General features: G+C 34.4%; 1 protein-coding gene across 8 annotated transcripts in view; it reads right to left on the minus strand.

Annotated features, from left to right (window-relative positions):
* The window catches only part of JAKMIP1 (janus kinase and microtubule interacting protein 1), a 137,959-nt gene that overhangs the window by 31,220 nt on the left and 86,717 nt on the right, over positions 1-20,022 (minus strand). For 7 of the 8 annotated variants that reach the window (XM_021396240.1, XM_021396238.1, XM_021396244.1 and 4 more), the window contains 7 exons: positions 19,613-19,753; positions 16,472-16,531; positions 9,934-10,062; positions 8,530-8,658; positions 5,938-6,021; positions 2,773-2,835; positions 1,476-1,574 (listed from right to left, as the gene is read on the minus strand). In XM_021396240.1, the coding sequence (XP_021251915.1) occupies positions 1,476-1,574; positions 2,773-2,835; positions 5,938-6,021; positions 8,530-8,658; positions 9,934-10,062; positions 16,472-16,531; positions 19,613-19,753 (705 nt within the window). Of the gene's footprint in view, positions 1-1,199; positions 1,575-2,772; positions 2,836-5,937; positions 6,022-8,529; positions 8,659-9,933; positions 10,063-16,471; positions 16,532-19,612; positions 19,754-20,022 lie in introns of those variants that run through there. The other variant, XM_021396245.1, reaches the window with a different exon arrangement.

Raw genomic sequence — 20,022 nt, forward strand, 5'->3', positions numbered from 1 at the left:
CCTTAAATATTTGGCAGATAATGAAACTAGACACATTAAATTGAACTACTTTTCATATGATTCTTGTGTGTGGAAAATACTTTCCTGAAGGATGATTTGAAGCACTTTTTTCTTTTCAAAGAAATTTTTTCAAACTGCTGTACTTCTAGGAACACCTAAATTTTAATGAGCAGATTCTAGGGTAACTGGCAATTTAATGCTAAATTGTTTGGCATTTCAATCTACAGTTGCTTAATAAAATATAAAGATATGTATTAGAAAGTATTTTTATTTTCTAAAGTATCTTCTGGAATTCTAATAATGTAAAATTCTTAATTTTGAATATAATGTACTATGACATCAAGATATATGGTTGATAAAGTAAAGGATTAAAAATAGACTAAGAAATATCAAAGGTAAAAGAAAAAGAAGAATGTCCACATAACAGGATGACATGACATTTTCTTCTTTATCAGAGAAGTTACACATGCCAAGATTTTTGGTGAAACGTGCTGGGTGATGAAAATTATGGAGGCGTGACACTGACAGACTTCCTGGAGAGTTATTGAAGATGGTGTTAAGAAGGCTGATGATCTTTGAAGTTGAACTATGTATTATCAGACAGTATGACTGTGTGACTGCATCACACACAAGCTGTTTACTCTTACTGAATTTTACATGGCTCCCATTTACAAGTTGATGAGAACCATTGCTTTCTCCTGTGATCAGAGGCTACATGTTCAAATTGTTATTCACAAAATTAATTACACAGTTATTTCACAGAATTTGTTAAAGAAGTTTGCTATGGGCAACTTCCCTCTTCCACAAATTCTACTTGTGCCTCATCACAAACATTGACTTTCTCAGGGGTTTATTTTCCCTCTTTTAATTGAGTGGTGAAAATTATTTTCATGCTGTGACCATATTATTCCATCAGAATATATTTTTCAGGTAAGAGAAACTATTTCAAAGCTACTATCAAAGTGTGATCTTTCGATACCATTTTACTTCATTCTACTGCTGTCAAATCAGCGTAATTAAAAGCAATTGTACATTGATGTGATGGATGTGTCAGACCTTTACATTTCACTGCATGCAAGATGTGAGAAGGTGTGTTAATTGAAGCAATGTCAACCAAGGCTGTAGTATACATACCAAGTGATTTCACATGCAGGAAAGGAGTAGTTATGGAAATGAAACAAATAAAAAAAGGCAAAATATTGCAAAACAAAATATTTTATTAGATGTAAAACAAACTATATGCATTATATATTAGCTATATTACATCTTCATAAACATTAGTGAGTACTCTCTCCAAAACATTAAGGCAGCGGTATCATTCTTATTATCCCAAAATACAACATTTAAAAAATAGATACCTAAGTGATTTCCCTTAAACATGTACCAGACATCAGTAATCTTTACAGGAATTTCAGCTTGGGTTCAAACATAATTTCTGCTCCATTTGAGAGTTTGCAACAGAGAGAATCTCTTACTTCAAGCTCTAGCACTCTGAATTCTAACAGCTCATTCTGGTCTTTTGCATCTTGCATCTCATTCTTCAGCTGATGCTCTTCTTGCTCCATCCTGTAAATCTATGAGAAAAACACAACATCTAACATCATGTAAATAATGGAAAGGGAATTATACTCGGTTATGGGTCAAGGTTTCAAGTAAAGCTGTAATTTCAGTTTCTTGTTAGGTGTTGAACCTTGTCTTAGACATAAAGAAGAAACATCATAGTAGGAAATATTTGTGAGATCTGCCAGAATAAAATAGTCCATGATCCCTTAGAACATAATTTAGAAGCCAGTATGAAAAGTTATATGAATATTACCTCTAAACAAGTGAAGAAATACAAGCTTTCTTTTAAAAATCAGGTGAATAAAACTGTTTAGCGTTGGACAGACTGTTCTAATTGTCTTTGTGAAATTGGCATATTAAACATAATAATGGAGGGTTTTTAATGATTAATTTTTAATTTTCCAGATTTCTGCTTTGGGATACTAACAATAATAAAATAGAAATTCAAAACTGATTCTTCATTATGCCAACTACTAGCTTTGATCAACTGGCTGGCTTAACTGAGTGATCTTTTTAGTTGCATGAAACTGAACAGAAGAGTAGCACCTGGATGTGATATAGCAGAATGTGATGTTGCAGTTACTTAGAATAGCCGTGCAAGTGTCTGACAAATCAAGTCCAGCTGCAGCTACTTTTATTCATGTACTTCCTATTGTATTAATATTGTTCTACATTTACTAAGAACAAAAGTATTTGTTACATTCTAAGTACCAGCTAACTTTTCCACCTACATTAGTAAAGACCAATCAGGATGTTCAGCTTTGAACATTTTGGTAAAGGATATAATAGTCTAAAATGAATTAATACTATTTAATGTGGAAAAATCTCTCAAGTGAGCAGGTAATTTTAGAATTTTAGTTTGAACAGTCATGGCAATAAAAACCTTTGTGTAACTGTGTGGTAAAATGCAAGCATTTCATATTACCAGGGTTTCATTTCGGCAGAAATTTGAATGATCAGACACCTTGGGTCTTACTGTGGGCTATACAACATGTAGTACCACAGTACAGAGCAGTTTCCAATCCCAAAGAATACAAAAGTATATTAGTACTTTAATAGGAAAAAATCAGAATCCCTGTTCCTGGGGAGAAATAAAGCATGCAATTTTGTGTTGATGTCCCCACATTAAGTACATTCATGTCCATTCACCATCCATTTCATGATAAAGCACAGAAATTGTGAAAAAATTCCCAGATTATGAACATATACCTTCTCTAGTAACTCCTGATTTGTTCTGATTAGCAATTGCTTCTCTTCTACCCATTTTGAATCCTATGAGGAAGAAGAGAATTTAAAAGATCACATGTATTTTGTTGAACAAGACATACAAGTACAATTAGAAAATTGCACACTCACATAAAGAAATGATCGCACATCAAAGAACAAAGCTATCATAAGTATTTCAATGATAAATAGAAACTGAAACTACAGAGAAAAATAAAAGTTCCTTTTTGTTTTCCTGAAGCTTAGTCTCCCATTTCCCAATTTATTCTGTCTACCTATTTCCTTTAAAAGGTTTACATATAGCAACTGTGGGTAAACAGATACATACGATGTTTTGTTATTTAAAAACCATTTATTTATACAACTTAGCTTAATCCAAAATTATTTCTTTTTCTACTGCAAGGAGCTGGGAACTTTCTTGCAAAATCATTTGATTTTGAGTTCTGTAAGTTAAATCCAAATGGAGAAAGAGAAAAAAATATTACACACAAGGAATGAAATTAAGTTTCAGAGATATATAGGCAATTGCTCTCTGCTAGAAGTGTGAGAATCAGGCTAATACACAGTGTTTGAGACAGGGAATTCAAGACTATGGAGGAAGGGCAGTGATATAAAATATTCTCCAATCGAAAACTGTGCTTCTATTTGATCATTTGCTCCAAAGGTGATTTTAGCTGTTAGGTTTTCCCATGGCTTCAGAAGGCCGCATCAAATATCCCTTTAAAGATCCAAATTACAAAAACAAATTTGGATGTTCAGACATCTTGGATTTTAACATCCAAATCCATTCTATTCGCTCTATAGAGAAGTATTTGCACAACCTAGCTCATTGTGCTCTAAGATTTTATTTCCTAGGTAAAAAAAAGACAATTTGTTTACATTTTAAGTATTTTTACTGAAGTATAAAGGCCGATACATTTTGTCAGCAAGGTACTTGTACATTGATGCTGAAGTAGAGAATAATGAAATGAGGCTATCCAAGCCCTATAGATAGCCTTGAAAATTAAACTAAAAAAAAAAATCAAGACAATATTTAATGTACTTTTTTTTAAGTTTAAAGTTTGTTTTTCTACTTTCTGTAAACAATAGTTTCATACTCTACTGGTTTTACTCCTTTTCCCACTCGTAAGCAAGTACAGGCAAGCACATTTTAGCTTCCATGCAATAAACAATTTCTTCAGTGTTATGGAGTTAAAAGCAACATAACAAGAATGCTGTACTAAGATTAGTACTGAAAAACATTGTATTTGTCATGAATTTTTGAAATAAAATAAACTAATGAGACAAGATTCAAATTATTTTCTAGCTACAAGCTTTCAATTTTCTGCTCTGAATTTGATATCAAGAGAACTTTTGAAGCCTTTGCAGCTTCTGTTTCCTACAGTTGTAACATCAGACTAGAATTTCCTTGGATAGTGCACTAGAAACTCTTAATTAATTGCTTCCTTTATGAAAATACTTTATGGACTGGTTCTCCAAATGAACATTTCACAGGTATTATTAAATAGTCAGGATTATTATGACCTTCTAGATGAGAAAGTAATATTTAAAAAATGACATAGGGCACAAAGAAGTCAGTTTATTATCACAATCATTTATTTTTTTGAATATAAGGACTAACAGGTAAGGAAAACTAAGTAGGTTCTTCAGCTCTCAGTAAAATACTGTGACAGTGAAAAGCTAATGCTCAGTGTACAAACTAACCCAACAGGGACACTACTGTGTTGCTCCTTGTGGCATCCCTGCTGGCCTTCTCAGGATTACAAAAAGATAAGAGGTTGTAAACGTGGTTAAGAGTCCCATAACATAATAAATTACCTACATTCTAATCTCCAGATATATCTTTTTCACATTGCCATTCTAGAAACAGAAGTCACAGAAGTAATTTCTTGTATGTGTATCCATTTCCACTTGTCATATTTACATCCATAATGTTGGCATTTTACACTGTAGTAGTCAATTTTGTTATTATTTTCAATTACACGGCAATTTGCCTACATCACCATCATCATCAACACATGAAAATGTCAGCAGTTGATCCTCATGAGGTTTTCAGTTCCAATTATTCTTCCAAAACCTCAATAAGTCATCACTTTTAGATTGATAACATATTCTTTACTTTAGTAATATTTTATTTACATAGAATTTACTAAGCAAATTGCAGTTAGTATGGAAGTGAGCATAAACAATTTTTATCTGTTTTTATCCTCAATTTAAATATGGTTCCAAGAGATTTGAATTTATACAGAAACTTACAGCAAGTTTTCTTACGTAGAACTATAAACTATATAGAAACTATAAAAATATCAATAGCATTAACCTGACATTATTTTTAGATTGTTTTCATTTGGTGCTCTAGGATTATCACTCTTTGAAATGTGTATCTATAGATAAATATACCCAATTTTATTACCATATACTACCTGCAATCAAAAAATTGTTATTTTAAACAATAAAAAAAAAGGTAAAATAACATCCAATTTTCTCAGTGCATTATAGCAGTTATGCAACTGCACATCTTTTAAATGTAGCATTCACTCTCTAACCAGTCTTCCTGACTATCCTAGATATTATTAAATATGCATCAGCAACCAGATCTTTGCCAGTTATTTACAAGGTATAATGAAGCCTAATTTTACTCTGTGTGATGTTATGGGAATTTGAATGCAGCTGTGTCCTCCAAGAACTGAAGCTCGAAAGAGCTTACACTACAAGTGACTTCCAGGGGCCAGATACACTCAGCGGTTCTTTGCTCCAGAATATCGGGAAGTTAATTTTTTTTTTCCTAAGTTTTCTTGTGTTACACACTGTAAATATTCTAAGGTGATACAGAATACTCATCATGTTGGAATTTATAGCAAAGACAAAACAGAAAAGAGGAGAAAACCTGCACTGAATGACAGTAGGAACAGAATTTAGAATGCATGAATATGTGGATATTTCTGTATTAAACTGGGTGTATTATGTGTTAGAAAATAAATCTTTGGGGGTTAGCATATATACCATTTTCCTTTAAATAATCCACCACTGCAGTAGTAATTAAGCTGCATCAGACACACTAACACACCAGCAAGCAATGAAGATGGCAAGGGCACCACTGCATGCAAGGGAGAAAATGATGTTGTAGAGGACATTAAGAGAGCCTTTTACCTGTCCTTTCTCAATTAGAGCTTTCTCCAGGTCCTCAATTTTTGCCTGACATCGGAGAAGATCGGTTTGCAGTTGTTCACGAGTCTGGGGAAAAAAGAAATTTGTGTTATAAAGTGTATATATATGCACACACATCTAGGTAGACACATATGTTTAATCACATATGGAATTGAAGTTACTCTCTTTTTGGATCATCCAATCAGCTTTTAATGTTTTTCATTAAAATAAATACTTTTGAGTTTATATTAAAAAGTATTTAAGGCCATCAGTTTAAGAGCATTTTTCATTTCTAGTCTATGACATATTCTGTGACCAAATAATGTTAGGAACTGAAAGAGCTCTTCATAGGAAACTATTCATAAGCTTACACTGTAAGGTAATTAGGGAAAAAGTGCAAGATAGAACTGAGGTAAGCACTGGATAAGTTCATAACAACTGAACAATACCAGATTTCAAGAGCTATATGAAAATAAAGCAGATTGACCCCAAATAATGCATTTATCCCTCAAATAGTATACACCATTGCATTTTCCTCTGTCTACACAATTGTTAAGTAGAAATTCATCTACCTACCAGGTTCAGAGATGCCTTAAAAGTAAATAAATAAACAAAAGATGCACAAAACAAAAGATCTCTGGAGATTCTCAGATAGTAACTCAGTTACTGAGTAACTGCGGCTCCTTGAGCTACTACAATTATTCTTCCTGCCCAACTTCAGGTACTTTTCACCTAAGCAGTTCAAAAATTCCCATAAGGACTTCCTTCTGCATCTTCAGGTCCTCGTTGTTTACCTTAAGCCTCATCCAAAAGTAGCAGGAAACATTCATCACACCAGAACAGTGGGCTCTGGAAAACTATGCAAAAAGCTACCTTCTGACTCCCTCAAAAATGCCAGATGGCATTAACAAGACAGAGCAATAGTTTTGCAAAAGATAATTTTAGAAAGATATTACAAAAATATTCATATCACTGCATTCCTTCCCATGAAGGCAGAGGAAATATGCAGCGGTCTCTCACAATTTTCAAGTACATCAGTGTCTCTGAAATCATAGTTTAACAGTAGCTGTAATAATGCTACCACACATACAAAAAAAGAAAGAAAACAATTTGTATGCTCATCTTTGAGTTTAACTGAAAATCAGCTGCAGTCATGTGATATTATTAGCACCATAGCAGCTTTCTGGAAGAGGAAAAATTGCCACAGCAATGGCCAAAGAAAATGTTATTCCAGCCAAAAGCAGTACCACCATAAATACTCTTTGACCATACTGTCATACATTGCATAGGCTGAAAAGAGATTATTAAAAAATGTTGAGTACTAAAGTAAAATGTGCTAACAAGGTAAGGTAGCAAGTCTATGGCATTAGACCACCCAGTTCTGTCCCAAGATCTACAACTAGCTTGAGAAATGATCTCTGAAGTCCCTGTTACTTTTCCTGGCTGAACTTCCTCCTTTGGTTCCCAAATGTGAATAAGTTTTTGTATGAAGCTGAGAACTCTTAACAAATAAAGCTGTACAGCAAGAATTCCGCTGTTAAAAGAATCACATTTCACAGAAAAAAAAAATGTTAAGGTTGGTTGAGAGTAATTTTAAGCAAGCTTGGAAAAAAGATCACATTCTACAGTACAATCCAAATTTCTTACATACTGGCTCTGGAAAAAATAGTCTACGATTCAAGCTGTAAGTCACCCCAGATATTCTACATTCTTTTTAACTTTTATCTAGGAATATTTTATTAGGAAAAATTTATTCTCCAAAAGAGTAGTCAGGTACTGGAATGGCTGCCCAGGGAGGTGGTTGAATGTTCAGATATCGTACTAAGGGATTTGGTTTAGCAGGGAAATATAGATGGATGGTTGGACTGGATGATCTTGGAGGTCTTTTCCAATCTTGGTGATTCTATAATTCTATGATTCTAAAAAGCTTTGAATATGAGGACACAGCAAAAGGTAAATGAGAAAAGAATAAATACTCCCTCAAACATTCAATACCCCATAAAAATCTTAGTGCGAATTGCTGTGGGGATTCTAAAAAAAAAAAAAATAAAAGCATTTATTTCAGGGAGAGTCAATCACTCATATCACTCATACTGACCTAATAGGAATAATTGTTGACTATGTACTTTTTAATGGCAGAATATTCTCTTCACCCAAAATTTAAAATAAAAAAAAGAATTTCAACCATTCAGCAAAACATTTGAAGAGAAACTCTTCCTTTGTCAGATTTAGATCAGATTTTTAATATACTGTTATGATAAAAACAGTTAGGGACTCTTTTCAACTTATTCTCTTAAGCATTTAAAATGCATAATATTGCTATCCAAATTGCAAGCTCTTCTGAACTATCATTCACAACAACAGTATCTTATGAAATCTTTTACACATTGTGCATGTTAGAGTTATATCATTATATACTGTTCTGGTCACACTAGATTAGTCTTAATGTTTGCCTTACTGATAATATCCTTCAATCCTCAAGAACTTTGTACTGTGCATTTTACTAACCTGTAAAGATGTCTCCTGCTATTCAATTTTTTTTTCAGTTTTTTCAAATATTTCAGAGATAAAAGAAATTTCAGTTAAAATAATTACCCTTGCTTCTCTCTCTGCATCCAGGGTTCCGCCAACTTGTTCTTGAAGCAATGCGTATGCTCTTTGCAAAGCTTGATACTCTCTTGTTAGCTGGCAGAATCTTAGTTCAGCTTCTTCTTTAGGTGTGCTCTTAGTGAAGAGGAAAAAGAGGTGTTCTTGTGTATGTTAACGATAAATGCATATAATAATTTTGTATATATAGAGAGAGATACTTGCTCAACAAGCAGCACAACTCTTCCAAGTCTCAAAGTTCAAGAAAGCTTTAAAAAAATTACATGAGTAGAAATGGTAGGAAAGATGATTTAAGAATGAACGAGAAACGTAGAGATCAGCAACTACTTTTACCTTGCAATTGCAGGACAGTGTAAGCTGCTATATAAAGCAGTAATATGTAGAAATGGCAAGAAACTGACTGAGAAACCACCAGGGTAAACAGTTTTATTAATCACTTTTCTTCATTAACTCCAGTGCCACGAAGTATAAATCCTACTTGTCATGCAGTCCATCGCTCCATTACTCTTTGTCTCTACCACACCAGAGTAAAGCACTTTACCAGCACAAGCACACTAACACAGCAGTTACATCGAAAGCATTAAAACAGGCTTCTTCTTTTTTTTTTTTTTTTTACATGAAGTAATATTAATGTCTTAAGTTGCTTAGAATTTTGAGCAACTGATATCAACAATTTCAAGATCTTTTCTATAATGCTGAGGGCAAGAAAAGTCCTTTACTTTAATTAATTTTTGCTCCTGGAAGTCAGGCTACAAGAAAAAGAGATTAAGATATTATTAGATATTAAAGCTAGAAAAATAGGAAGCCTGTTGTGAGTGAAGAATGTGAGGCATAAGTTAGCAAACAGGATAGAAAGATGAAAGAGAGTGTCTAATTCATGTTTTGTCCTTGGCCGTGCAATCTTCTGAAGTAGGCCAACTACAGCGTGTATCACAGAGCTCAGAAAAAACATGACAATGGGTATTTACTCGCTATGATCACTTAAGCCTTAATGAATTGCAAAAGCTTCTCTCAGTACCTCAAAAACAGGAAGAAAAATCATGTTTGTATTAAAACAGTCAAATAAATTATAAAGTCAAAAGGCAAAGTATTGTCTAGTAACTACTGGCTTTTAGCAAAGCAACAACTCCATTTTCTTTTGACTAGTAAGAAAGAGTTCAAGAAAACACAGTTTTGTTTCTCAGCTCAGTATCTACCAAATCTGTCAGGTAGAATCTTAACTTATTCATTCTATTTTAGTGACTGTGGGTTTTAAAACTGGACTTGAAACAAAACAAAACAATTTTCTGCCAAATCTTTCATAGTTCTTGTGGCAGAATAGTTGAAAAATGGTTACACTTATACTCCATGCCAATTTTGGTAGAAGTTAAGAACAAATCATCTGCTACTTACATCTTCCAAATCTTCCTCTGGTGTTGCTGGTGTCCTGTCTGTTTTATCTGTGTTATATGAAGTTATAGATGATGTTTCTGAATCTAAGGATTCTTCATCAAATCCAAAAAATGTCTCCACAACATGCCTCTGAAAAGTTAGTTTTCCTCAGTTATTAGCAAAATAGTTAGAAAACCCCAGTGACCCAGTAAACAGCAGTCAAGGTCTTCACTGATCATGCAGGAGGAAAAATGGCTGCTGTGTAAACTCCTGTTCCATTGAATTAGTTATCTTTCCAGCATCATTTGCTTAAGCAGATGCAAAGACTGAACTCCAAATAGTAATGGGAAATTGTCAGTAAAGAAATGCTTTAGTACAAACATAAAAACTAATTACCAAAGCCATTGAGATCTGTCAAGATTCACGGTGGAGGACTGCAGTATCTACTCAGAAGTAACCAACCCAACAGAGTGTAACATATAAGGTTCCAAAAAACCAAAAATATTCCAAACAAATTTGTGAAATAAAAGTAGTCATTCATATTACTTTTAACACCGCCCCCGTCCCCCCCCCCCCCCAAAATAAAAAAAAAAATCTTTATCATATCTGTTTGGAAAAATTCTACTTAAAAGTATGAATTGCTGATTTCCAATTATTTGTCCAACACCAAAATTCTGAACATTTTTGAAACTGCTCCAATATTATGACAAGCAAAAAAAAAAAAAAAGGAAAACCTGCAATTTTAAAAATTGTACTCAATGTAATCTATTTAATGCATGGTTGCAGACTAGAGAAAATAAGTAGCCAATGGAAGTCAACAGTGTGGTATTATTAGTGACTGCAATAATCCTTTAACCATTCAAAGACACACTTTTCTATCAGTTTACTAATACATGCTTAGAAAGCAGCAAAAGTCTACAGAAAATTCTGCCATTCAAAAAAGTGAGAATATTGTTTTAAAGTTTAACTAGGAAAACAGTTTTTCAAGTACTGCTCCTTCCAAAATAAGACCAAAAATTAACTATTATTAATCAGCTACAAAATACAGGTTGTGTGTGAATAGATAATAGTCCAGGTCAAGAAATAAGCCTAAAGGATGAAAAATAGTTGCTATTAGTTCACTACATCAGAGTATGCTATGAATATCTTATATCTCAGCAAAGTGAATTTGGCTAAGTGAGTGGAATTATAAGCTTTTATATCTTTAAAGATACTGAAAGGTTGTTTTTTTGTTAGCTTGTTTTTTTTACCTATAGTGCCCTACCTCATGATGAATTCCAAACTTTTACTTTTCAATCAAGTAATCTAGACTTGCCTAACTTTATACGTCCTTCTAATAGGTCTGAAAAGTACTATTTCCACTTTCTCATAAAGCCCCATAATGTACACTCTTTGGGCTCAACATAACTCTAATTAACAACCAAAATTCTCTATCTTGAATTAAGTGGTATCACATCTGTTTTTCACATACAGATGATTGCACTCACGTGATTGAACACAGTCTCAAGGCCATATCCTAAGCCATTGCTTTCTTTGAAATGAGACTACCACATAATAATTGAAAATATAATTCAAACTGAATTATAAAATAACTGGTTTTACTAAAAGCTCCAGAAAGAATGCTATGCACTCAGAAAAGAAGTCACATCTTCTCCAAATTGTGGAGCTACAGTTCCACATCCGTCCATGGATATACAGATAAATGTGATGTTGCACAGGTGGCCAAACTCTTTTGAACAATCTTTAGAAACTAATCCTATTTTTGTAAGCTACTAACCCACTAGCATTACTGCTGGGTATATTCACAGGAAAAAGAGTGCAGCTCTTGTACTAAAACCCTGTAAAGGCCCATTAGTGTTCTCTCTGTCCTTTATGAATCACTGCTATCCAGCAGAACTGTCTTAGGTACTTAAGACAAACACTTCCCTGCAACCCTGCCTTCTAGGGAGATTGCACATATAGCCTACGATTTGAATCACAATGGCTTTTGGAAAGAATACGTGCTCATGTACAATACTCACTGGATTTTTGTAACTACATGGTTTTCATTGAATATTTATTCAAGTTTTTCTTAAAAAGGAGGAAAGTTCTCAACAAATTGTGCTTTTATAGAGATTTGTATGTTCAATTGTTACTTCTAAATCATAACTGAGAAAAGTTATATCAGATGCTGAAAAATTCTGATTTGAATTCTAATTTCCCCTGATTACTGCCATATATTTGATAGCAAGTATTTTTCAAGTGAATTTATATCAATTTTTTTCACATAATTTTAAAGTAAAATTATGCATTAGGCCTTTGTAACTCAAGTATTAAGGCTTCTAGAGAAGTATAATGGTCAGTAAACATAGAAGTTAAGTATGTTATATAGTAAGACATAAAACATATTATATGCATATTTCAAGATTCCCTCACATTTTTAATGATAGCCTGATTTCTTGGTACCTACAGCAGTTTTGATTCACAGTTAAATATCTAAGTTTTCAATAAATGAATCTAACATGATGAAAATTACCCAGGATGAATTTCTCTGTATTGCAATCAGAGGAACTAATCAGTAACTTCTTACCTTCATGCTTATATGTCAGTTCTTGGCAGCCAGAAAAATACAGGCACACCAAAGCACAGAGGCAGATAAAAAAAGAAAAATATAAAACAAGAAATATGAACTCCATCACACCAGGGTGCAGGCTTTCCCTGATTGCGAATGCAGTTTATTTCTTAAAGTTTAAGTAAAAAAAACAAGTCTGTAAAGACCTGCAGTTTCCAAAGAAACTGGGCAATAACGCCTTATTTTCAAAAGCATACATCATCGATCATGGAATCATAGACTTCCATTCTACATGTGCAAAACAAACAAACAAAAAACAACACTGTTTCCAGATTTCCTTTGTTATTTCAGCTCCAAAACAGGGGGGTATGGGAGGCAAAGGAAGCATAAAAAGGAAACAAACCCTGAAAAAAAACCACTCCTTGAACAGTGAAAGAAAAAAAAGATTCACACCTGGTACATCTTTCTCCTAACAAGTGGCACATAAATTAAAAAATTAATAAATCTCTATTTGCTTAGGCTGCTTCACTTTAGAGAAAAACATCCTACAGTACCTGAACATCCACAATCATTATATTACTCCTCTAAACACCTTGCAATCAACAGAAGTTGTAAAGCCCCATCCCACTATGCTGATCTTTTCCTCAGGGGGACCTGAGCTGGTTGCCTGAGCTCTTCTATGGACACCTGTGTCCTTCGGTAATTAAAAGAAATCTCAGTTAAAGCTACAGTAGCAACAGTAACCTAGTGCACTTATGGTGCTCCAGGAATACATAGATAACTAATTGCAAAGTGAAATATTTAAATCCTTGGTACTTTCAAAAGCTTTGCAGCTGAACATACATTTAGACACAACAGGGCTACAAAGGCTATTGGATTAGCCTGACAGATCAGTCACACAAATCTTAAAGACCAACAAAGGTATGCCAAGGATTCTGTTCTACCTAGCAGGAATTGCTGTTAGGAAAATACTTGTAATAGAAACGTCCACATACTGGACATTATCTGATCAGAGTATCACAAAAATTAAGGAATCCAGATTATAAGAGTATCCTTTCAGGAAAAATTGCAACAGTACAGGACTAAAGAGAATCATGGAGTGGCTTAGGTTGAAAAGAAGCTTAAAGATCATCCAGTTTCAATCCCCTGCCATGGGCAGGGTTGCCAACCACTAGACTAGGTTGCCAAAAGTCTCATCCAACACCTTGAATGCCTCCAGGGTTGGGTCATCCACAGATTCCCTGGGCAGCTTGTGCCAGTGCCTCATCACTTTCATAGTCTCCCACCTGTACATTTAGTTCCTGTTTATTAGAAGAAAAAATTAATCTTCTACATGTTCTAGTGTGAGCTTATCTGACCAAAGTCATGAAACCTGACTGTCATCAGTTATTTCCTTTTTCACTTTGTCAAAGAGAGTGAATCACAGCTCTGGAAATAGCTCCAACTCCAATAGCCAAACTTGGTAATTCATTGATGCTAATGATAATTTCAGATTTATCAAGTCTTAGAAAAGCAAAGCCAAAAATTTACATCAGTAATTTCTCCTCCTGAGTGGTTGGCAGGACAGGTACAGCCATAATTTCTTCTACTGTTATATATGGGTTATCATCTATAGGATATAAAAATCTCACATGGATCATAGACAGAAGTACACTTACATTGTTCATGTCTCCATAGAAAGTAAGTCATCCTAGACTGCATTTGTAGTCCATTGAGAGAAATAGATATTTTCAAGACAAAACTCATATGGCCTGTTTAGGTACCTTCTTCCAGAGGAGAATAATCAAAACTTAACATTACCTCTCCATAAGGTACCACTCAGAGTGAGACGTCTATATCTCACCATTATTAATGACTTCTGACTTAGCATTTGATTTGATGGATTTTACAATTTTCAACTCAATTACTGAGACTGGCTCTAATAATTGAGATGGTACAATCCCTACAGGACATCTGGGTGAGTAGTCCATTCTACACAGATTAAGTAAGTAAAAAAGTGCAGGAAATTTACATAGCCTTTAGGATTTTCATTTATCTTTCTTGATTTAGCACCTGACTAGACTATCGCAAACCATTTTGACTCTCCCTTCATGAACTGTGATCTGCAAGGAAAAAAGGAGAAATTCCTGACCTGAGATAACCTTTTAAAATTTCTACTAAACTAACATTTACATGGGAGCTAGTCAGGTTAAGACAAAGCACATTTTTCAAAAGGTCTTTTGGAAATTTTAAATGATATAGCTTTTCAATATAGTTGCCTATGTAGATTCAAGCTATACTGCCTTCATATAATAACAATGTAACAAAACAAAGATTCTTTGGCTTATAACAATGATTAAAAAAAATAATGTATGAAATGTTAAAATGCACCTACAACAGTTATATTATTATTTGGCAATAGCCTCAGTGAACAAGGGGAAAAAAGATGGTTGGACATTAGGGGGGTTTGGATGGCGGAGGGGGAGAAGAAAGGGCTGGGATTTTTGTTGGTAGTGGTTCTTATAGTTTTTGGAGATTTATTTTTATTTCTGTTAAACTCTCAACTCCAACTGTAACTCAGTATACTTCTATGGAGAATTAGAGAGTGAGGAATAACAATTTGATCTAAAACTGTAAAGCAAAAGAACGAACAATTACATGATTTGATACTAAGATATAACGACAGATTAGCTGTGCCTAGCTTACTTTAATCCCCATCAAAATTATGCTTTGTAGTTGTGCCTTCACATAAAGGCAGTCATCAATACCAAAATCACACATAATAAATTTCTCCACGTGGAAGAATTCAGTTTCACACCTTTGCTTCATCCACACTTCTCTATCAGACATCATTTCGTCAGGCTGCCCCTCTGCTGCCACCTGTCAGATGGCAACAAAGTGGAGTGGAATACTGGTGGGAAAGTTCATCCTCTACTGCCATACCACCATCTGTCTCTGACATTGTGGGGCAACATAATAAAATAGGAGGCATTACTTTCAGAGCAACCCGTCATCTACATATAAAGCCCTATTTTAAACTTGTTCAAAACAGACGAACTTCTGGGTACAGTACAACAAGAAGATATAGTTCAGCTTACTGTAAATACGTTTGGCCTCTATCAGCCTTAGATTATGTAAAAGTAGAAGATATGCAAGATTTATCATCCTGTCTGAATCTTTCTTTCTTCATATGACAAAGACACATCACTATTAGAAGCATCACTTGAAGAATTTTCACCAACACAGAGAATAGAAAAGAATAAATCTTTCAGAATAAATAGAACACAGAGCTATAAAAAAGCACCACCTGGAGGTCATCAGGAATTACACGATGGAGAACACACTGATAACTAGTGTAATACTCATTTACAAAAGCATGTATCTTATACTGTCATATACCTGATAATAACCTCTCCACTCTTCATTTCCATTTTCTCCCCCCATCTCATTCTCCTCCCCTCTCATGCTCCAGGCTGTTAATACTCATCTTTACAAAAAAATAAAACAGTATTCAGCAAAACCAGTTACTTTAAAAGCATTACAATAAGCACTGAAACCAGAGTCTGAAATAAAACTTTGTAAATCCTAATTTTTTTTTTTTTTTTTTTTTTTGTCTTTGCACTCCGGAGGAAAATAGTTACTAGCGAAAAATAGCTATGTATTTTTTTTCTATTTTTATCTACAGAAATACCATTTCATCCCTGACATAAGTTTTCAGTTGCAATTAAGCAATAACTTTCTGCAAGTACTTTAAAGGGGTGTATTTTCTGTAAATAGGCCTCGCGTCGCATAAATGTCTATGTCACAATGGCTAAAAATGTGATTATTTATGCATTAAAAACAAGCTTGTACACAGTTGAAATCCTGCAGCTCCTAAATTATCCATAGAAAAAGTTAATCAACACTAGAGAAAACAGGAGAATTATCTGAAATTTTACCATTAATTTAAATAGAGCTCTAACTTCAGGTAGTATTTGAAACAACTGTTCACAACAACCAGAATGCACAGAAGATGAAGGTATTGCTCACCTTTTGAGGCTTCAGAATTTTCTTCTTCTGCTTTTTAGATCGTAATAGTCGTTCTCTTTCCTAGAAGAAAAGATAACATTTTGGTGTAGATTTCTTCTGAAACACATAAACATAGATATGTTTAACACAAAGAAATTTTACAAGTTTCTTAAAAGCTGAGGTAAAGCCAACACAAAGACAATGTCTTTATCCTCTCAGACTACACCATGTTGGTGTCACACCACATTGTACTGCAGTTTTATCCCTTTAGCAAATAAACATTCAACCACACACTTCACATGCTTGATTGGATGTTGGCAAGAAAAGGCTTTGTTAAATATTGGGCACAGATTTCTGGCAGTTCCTTTGACTCTTTTACCAAGAAGCTCACTATGGAAACAGAATTGCCTTTCTCATTCCAGTGTCCAATCATCCTGAAGATGCACGTTGGTAGGCAAAAATGAATCCCACTCAGATACACTGTTACATGTAATTTATAGGGATAAATAGGAAAAATTCTCAAATCCAAAGACATTTTCTCATCAAGAGAAATCAGGCCTACCTTAGCCTATGTCTAGTTTCTAACATGGCCGTGGAACAATATCATAATTTACTGTGTTATAACATGAGAAGATTGTAATTTGAAAAATACTGGATTTACAAACATTCAAGCACAAGAATGCTGCCTTTAATTTAAAAATTCAAAATGAGTGTAAGAAATACAGAGAATGTGGAGAGAGGGGAGGGAAGGTGACAGCAGGGGAGGCAGGTGATCTATCTAGCTCTATATCTTTGCAACATTTCCACTTTTAAAAGAATAATAGCAGTTGCAAGTTCATCTCTAGCAGTCATTGCTCACTGTATATTTTCCCATTCAGTTATTTGTTATACACGCAGTTCAGAAACAGAATCAAAAGCTAGCAGTAGAAATCAAAATAAAATCATCTCTATAAGTACACTGTTCCAATAAAGAATTTTTGGAAAATAAGTAATTAAGAAATAATTCGGAGATTTCTATAGCACCTTTAATACATGTGGCTTTCAAAATAAGGAAAAGTAATGACTGCCGAGGTAGACTGAAGGTGATATCTCACAGTGCAGGAAAACATAATATATTAAGTTAAAGCTGTATACACACAGCTACATTTTAGATGATGTAAGAGAATAACTCCTCAGAAGGCTGGGTTAAGGCACAGTCCCTACTTTAGCAATAGGTCTCCTGCATCCCAAGCTGTTGTTCAAATAATCGGAGAAATGAGATTGTCTTCTCTGTCTTTCCTTCTCTTTCCTCTTCCATTGCTGCAGAATTAAACAAACACTTCCTAAATCTCCTGGTTTTCCTTGTTTCTAATCTTGTAAGATGATTGTCCAATCTACCTTCCTTCTCAATATTGCATCAAGCTACCAGAACTATAATAAAACCAATTAGAGAAAAATTATTTGCTGAATCACTTGTATGTATTGCAAGCATCTGAGTTCAACTTGACAGTTTTTCTTTTAAGAACTGGCCAAGAAACCACGGTTGTGGGAGAACTCAATTTGATACATCTTCAACAGCATCAAAGATACTCTAGAATTGGCAACGTAAATCAATTCAGACAGCTGTATTGCTGAAGACCATCTTTCTTTTATGTATCATATTGGACTCAGCTGTAGTTAAGATGATGACTTTTGTGTTAAGTAGGTATGTGACATGTGGGTCATTCTTTATGATTCATTTGTATTCTCCTGAGGTGTGAATTGAACCAGAAAATATAGCTAAAAAGCACAATGGAGCTGCAGAGTGCCCTGCATTCATATTGAAGGCAAAGCATCAATTTGTTTGTACTGACAAGCAAAGCAGTACCCTAGTTTACAATTTCACTTATTTCTGCAGTGAAACTGCATCTGTAAATAGGATACAAAGTAATCAATGAGACCATATTTTACAGTGCTTATTAATTTTATTTTCACACTAAAAAGTAGTTAATACTAGTTGAACAAAGTTAGATTACAATACATTTCCTCAAATTACTGAGTAATACCCACTTCACAGTGAAATATAGGTGAGGTTATATTTGTATTTATTGGGAATTTAATGTCATAAGATAGTCCCTGTCTGTAGAGTTGTACTTTGAAGGTAAAACAGCATCTCCCTGTGAATCAGCATGGGTGCCTGGATAACATCCTACTGCTTGTAACACTGTGACATTGGACAATGGACACAGCCATCTTTGGCATGATTGAAGAGAGAAAACCTTGGTCAAAATCTGAGGTGAACTACCAAGAATAGAGACAATGTTCCAGACCAAGTAATAACACATCTTCTTGTTTTATATTTTTTATCTTCTTGTTTTATTTTCTATTTTCTTTTCTATTTTGAGTGTTCTGATTGCTTAATCCCTTATTTAGACAAAGTGAGCTCAAATTGGTTTCATCACTGGTTTCATTATGTAGCTTTCATAGTACTACTTTAGATGCCGTAGAACAGTCTGCCTGAGTTCCAGATGCCGCTCCAGATGCACACACATCTCTCAGAGATGATACATAATTTCTGCCAGCACCAGAACGGTGTATCCCAGTGTCCAAAATAGCACTAAACACCTCTAGTGCAGCTGAAGTGAGTCCCGAGCAGTGCAAACATCTATGAGCATCATCTTATGTAGTCTTCACAGTCAGAGGGTAGCAACTGCGCAATCATAACACCAAAATATGCTACCTTTGGTTAGATGAATCATACATACCTCTATCTCCTATAAAAACAGAGTATGGACAGTTCACTTAGGTGAAATTAATGTCGTTCTGTATGTTCCTTTGTTTTAGAAGAAATTCTAGGTCAAATGAGTGGTTAGGTTTACAGCAGGATCCACACCCAGCACGTTTCAGTTATTGAGTTTTAGAATGTGCCCTTTCCTCCAGGTTCCTCAGTTGCTGACCGTCAGTTTTCTAAGTAAGGTGAATGGACTGATGTACCCCTTTCCATAAGCAGTCCATAACTGATAAACTCATATACACTGCAAAGAAATTCATTCACTACCTGGGAAATAACAAGAACAATTCAATGCCAAAGAATTACTTCTATGCCATTACTACAACTGGAGTTAAAATTTTGCTTTCCAATCTTCAGCTTGCCTATTGATATATATGCATACATATGTGTGTACCAGACATGAGAAGTATTACCACTGTGAGATCATCAATAACATGCTGCTTTTCTTTGACTTGCAGTTTAAGAAATTCAATTTCTTGTTCATCCCGTGTGCTGCTAAGATCATTTAAAGACGTGTGCCTCTTCAGCACTGGTTGTGCAGATAACTTCTCTTTCTACAGAAATTAAAATAAAATCTGTTATTAAACACAAAGAATGTTTAAATTATCTTTCTATAAAGATAAGAAAATTCTGGTGCGTGATGTAGCAATCAAGAATTCTTCAGACTTATCAGGGCACATTCCACTACACCATGAAGCCTCTTTCGCTAGCAAGATATGTACCCTGTATGCCTTAGTGTTAGTACTTTGCATTACATATTTTAGAACAGCATCAAAGAACACAGTCTGGAAAAATGTTAGCAGACAAGCAGCTTCAACAATCT

This window comes from Numida meleagris, chromosome 4, assembly GCF_002078875.1.
Source record: "Numida meleagris isolate 19003 breed g44 Domestic line chromosome 4, NumMel1.0, whole genome shotgun sequence".
Lineage (NCBI taxonomy): Eukaryota > Metazoa > Chordata > Aves > Galliformes > Numididae > Numida > Numida meleagris.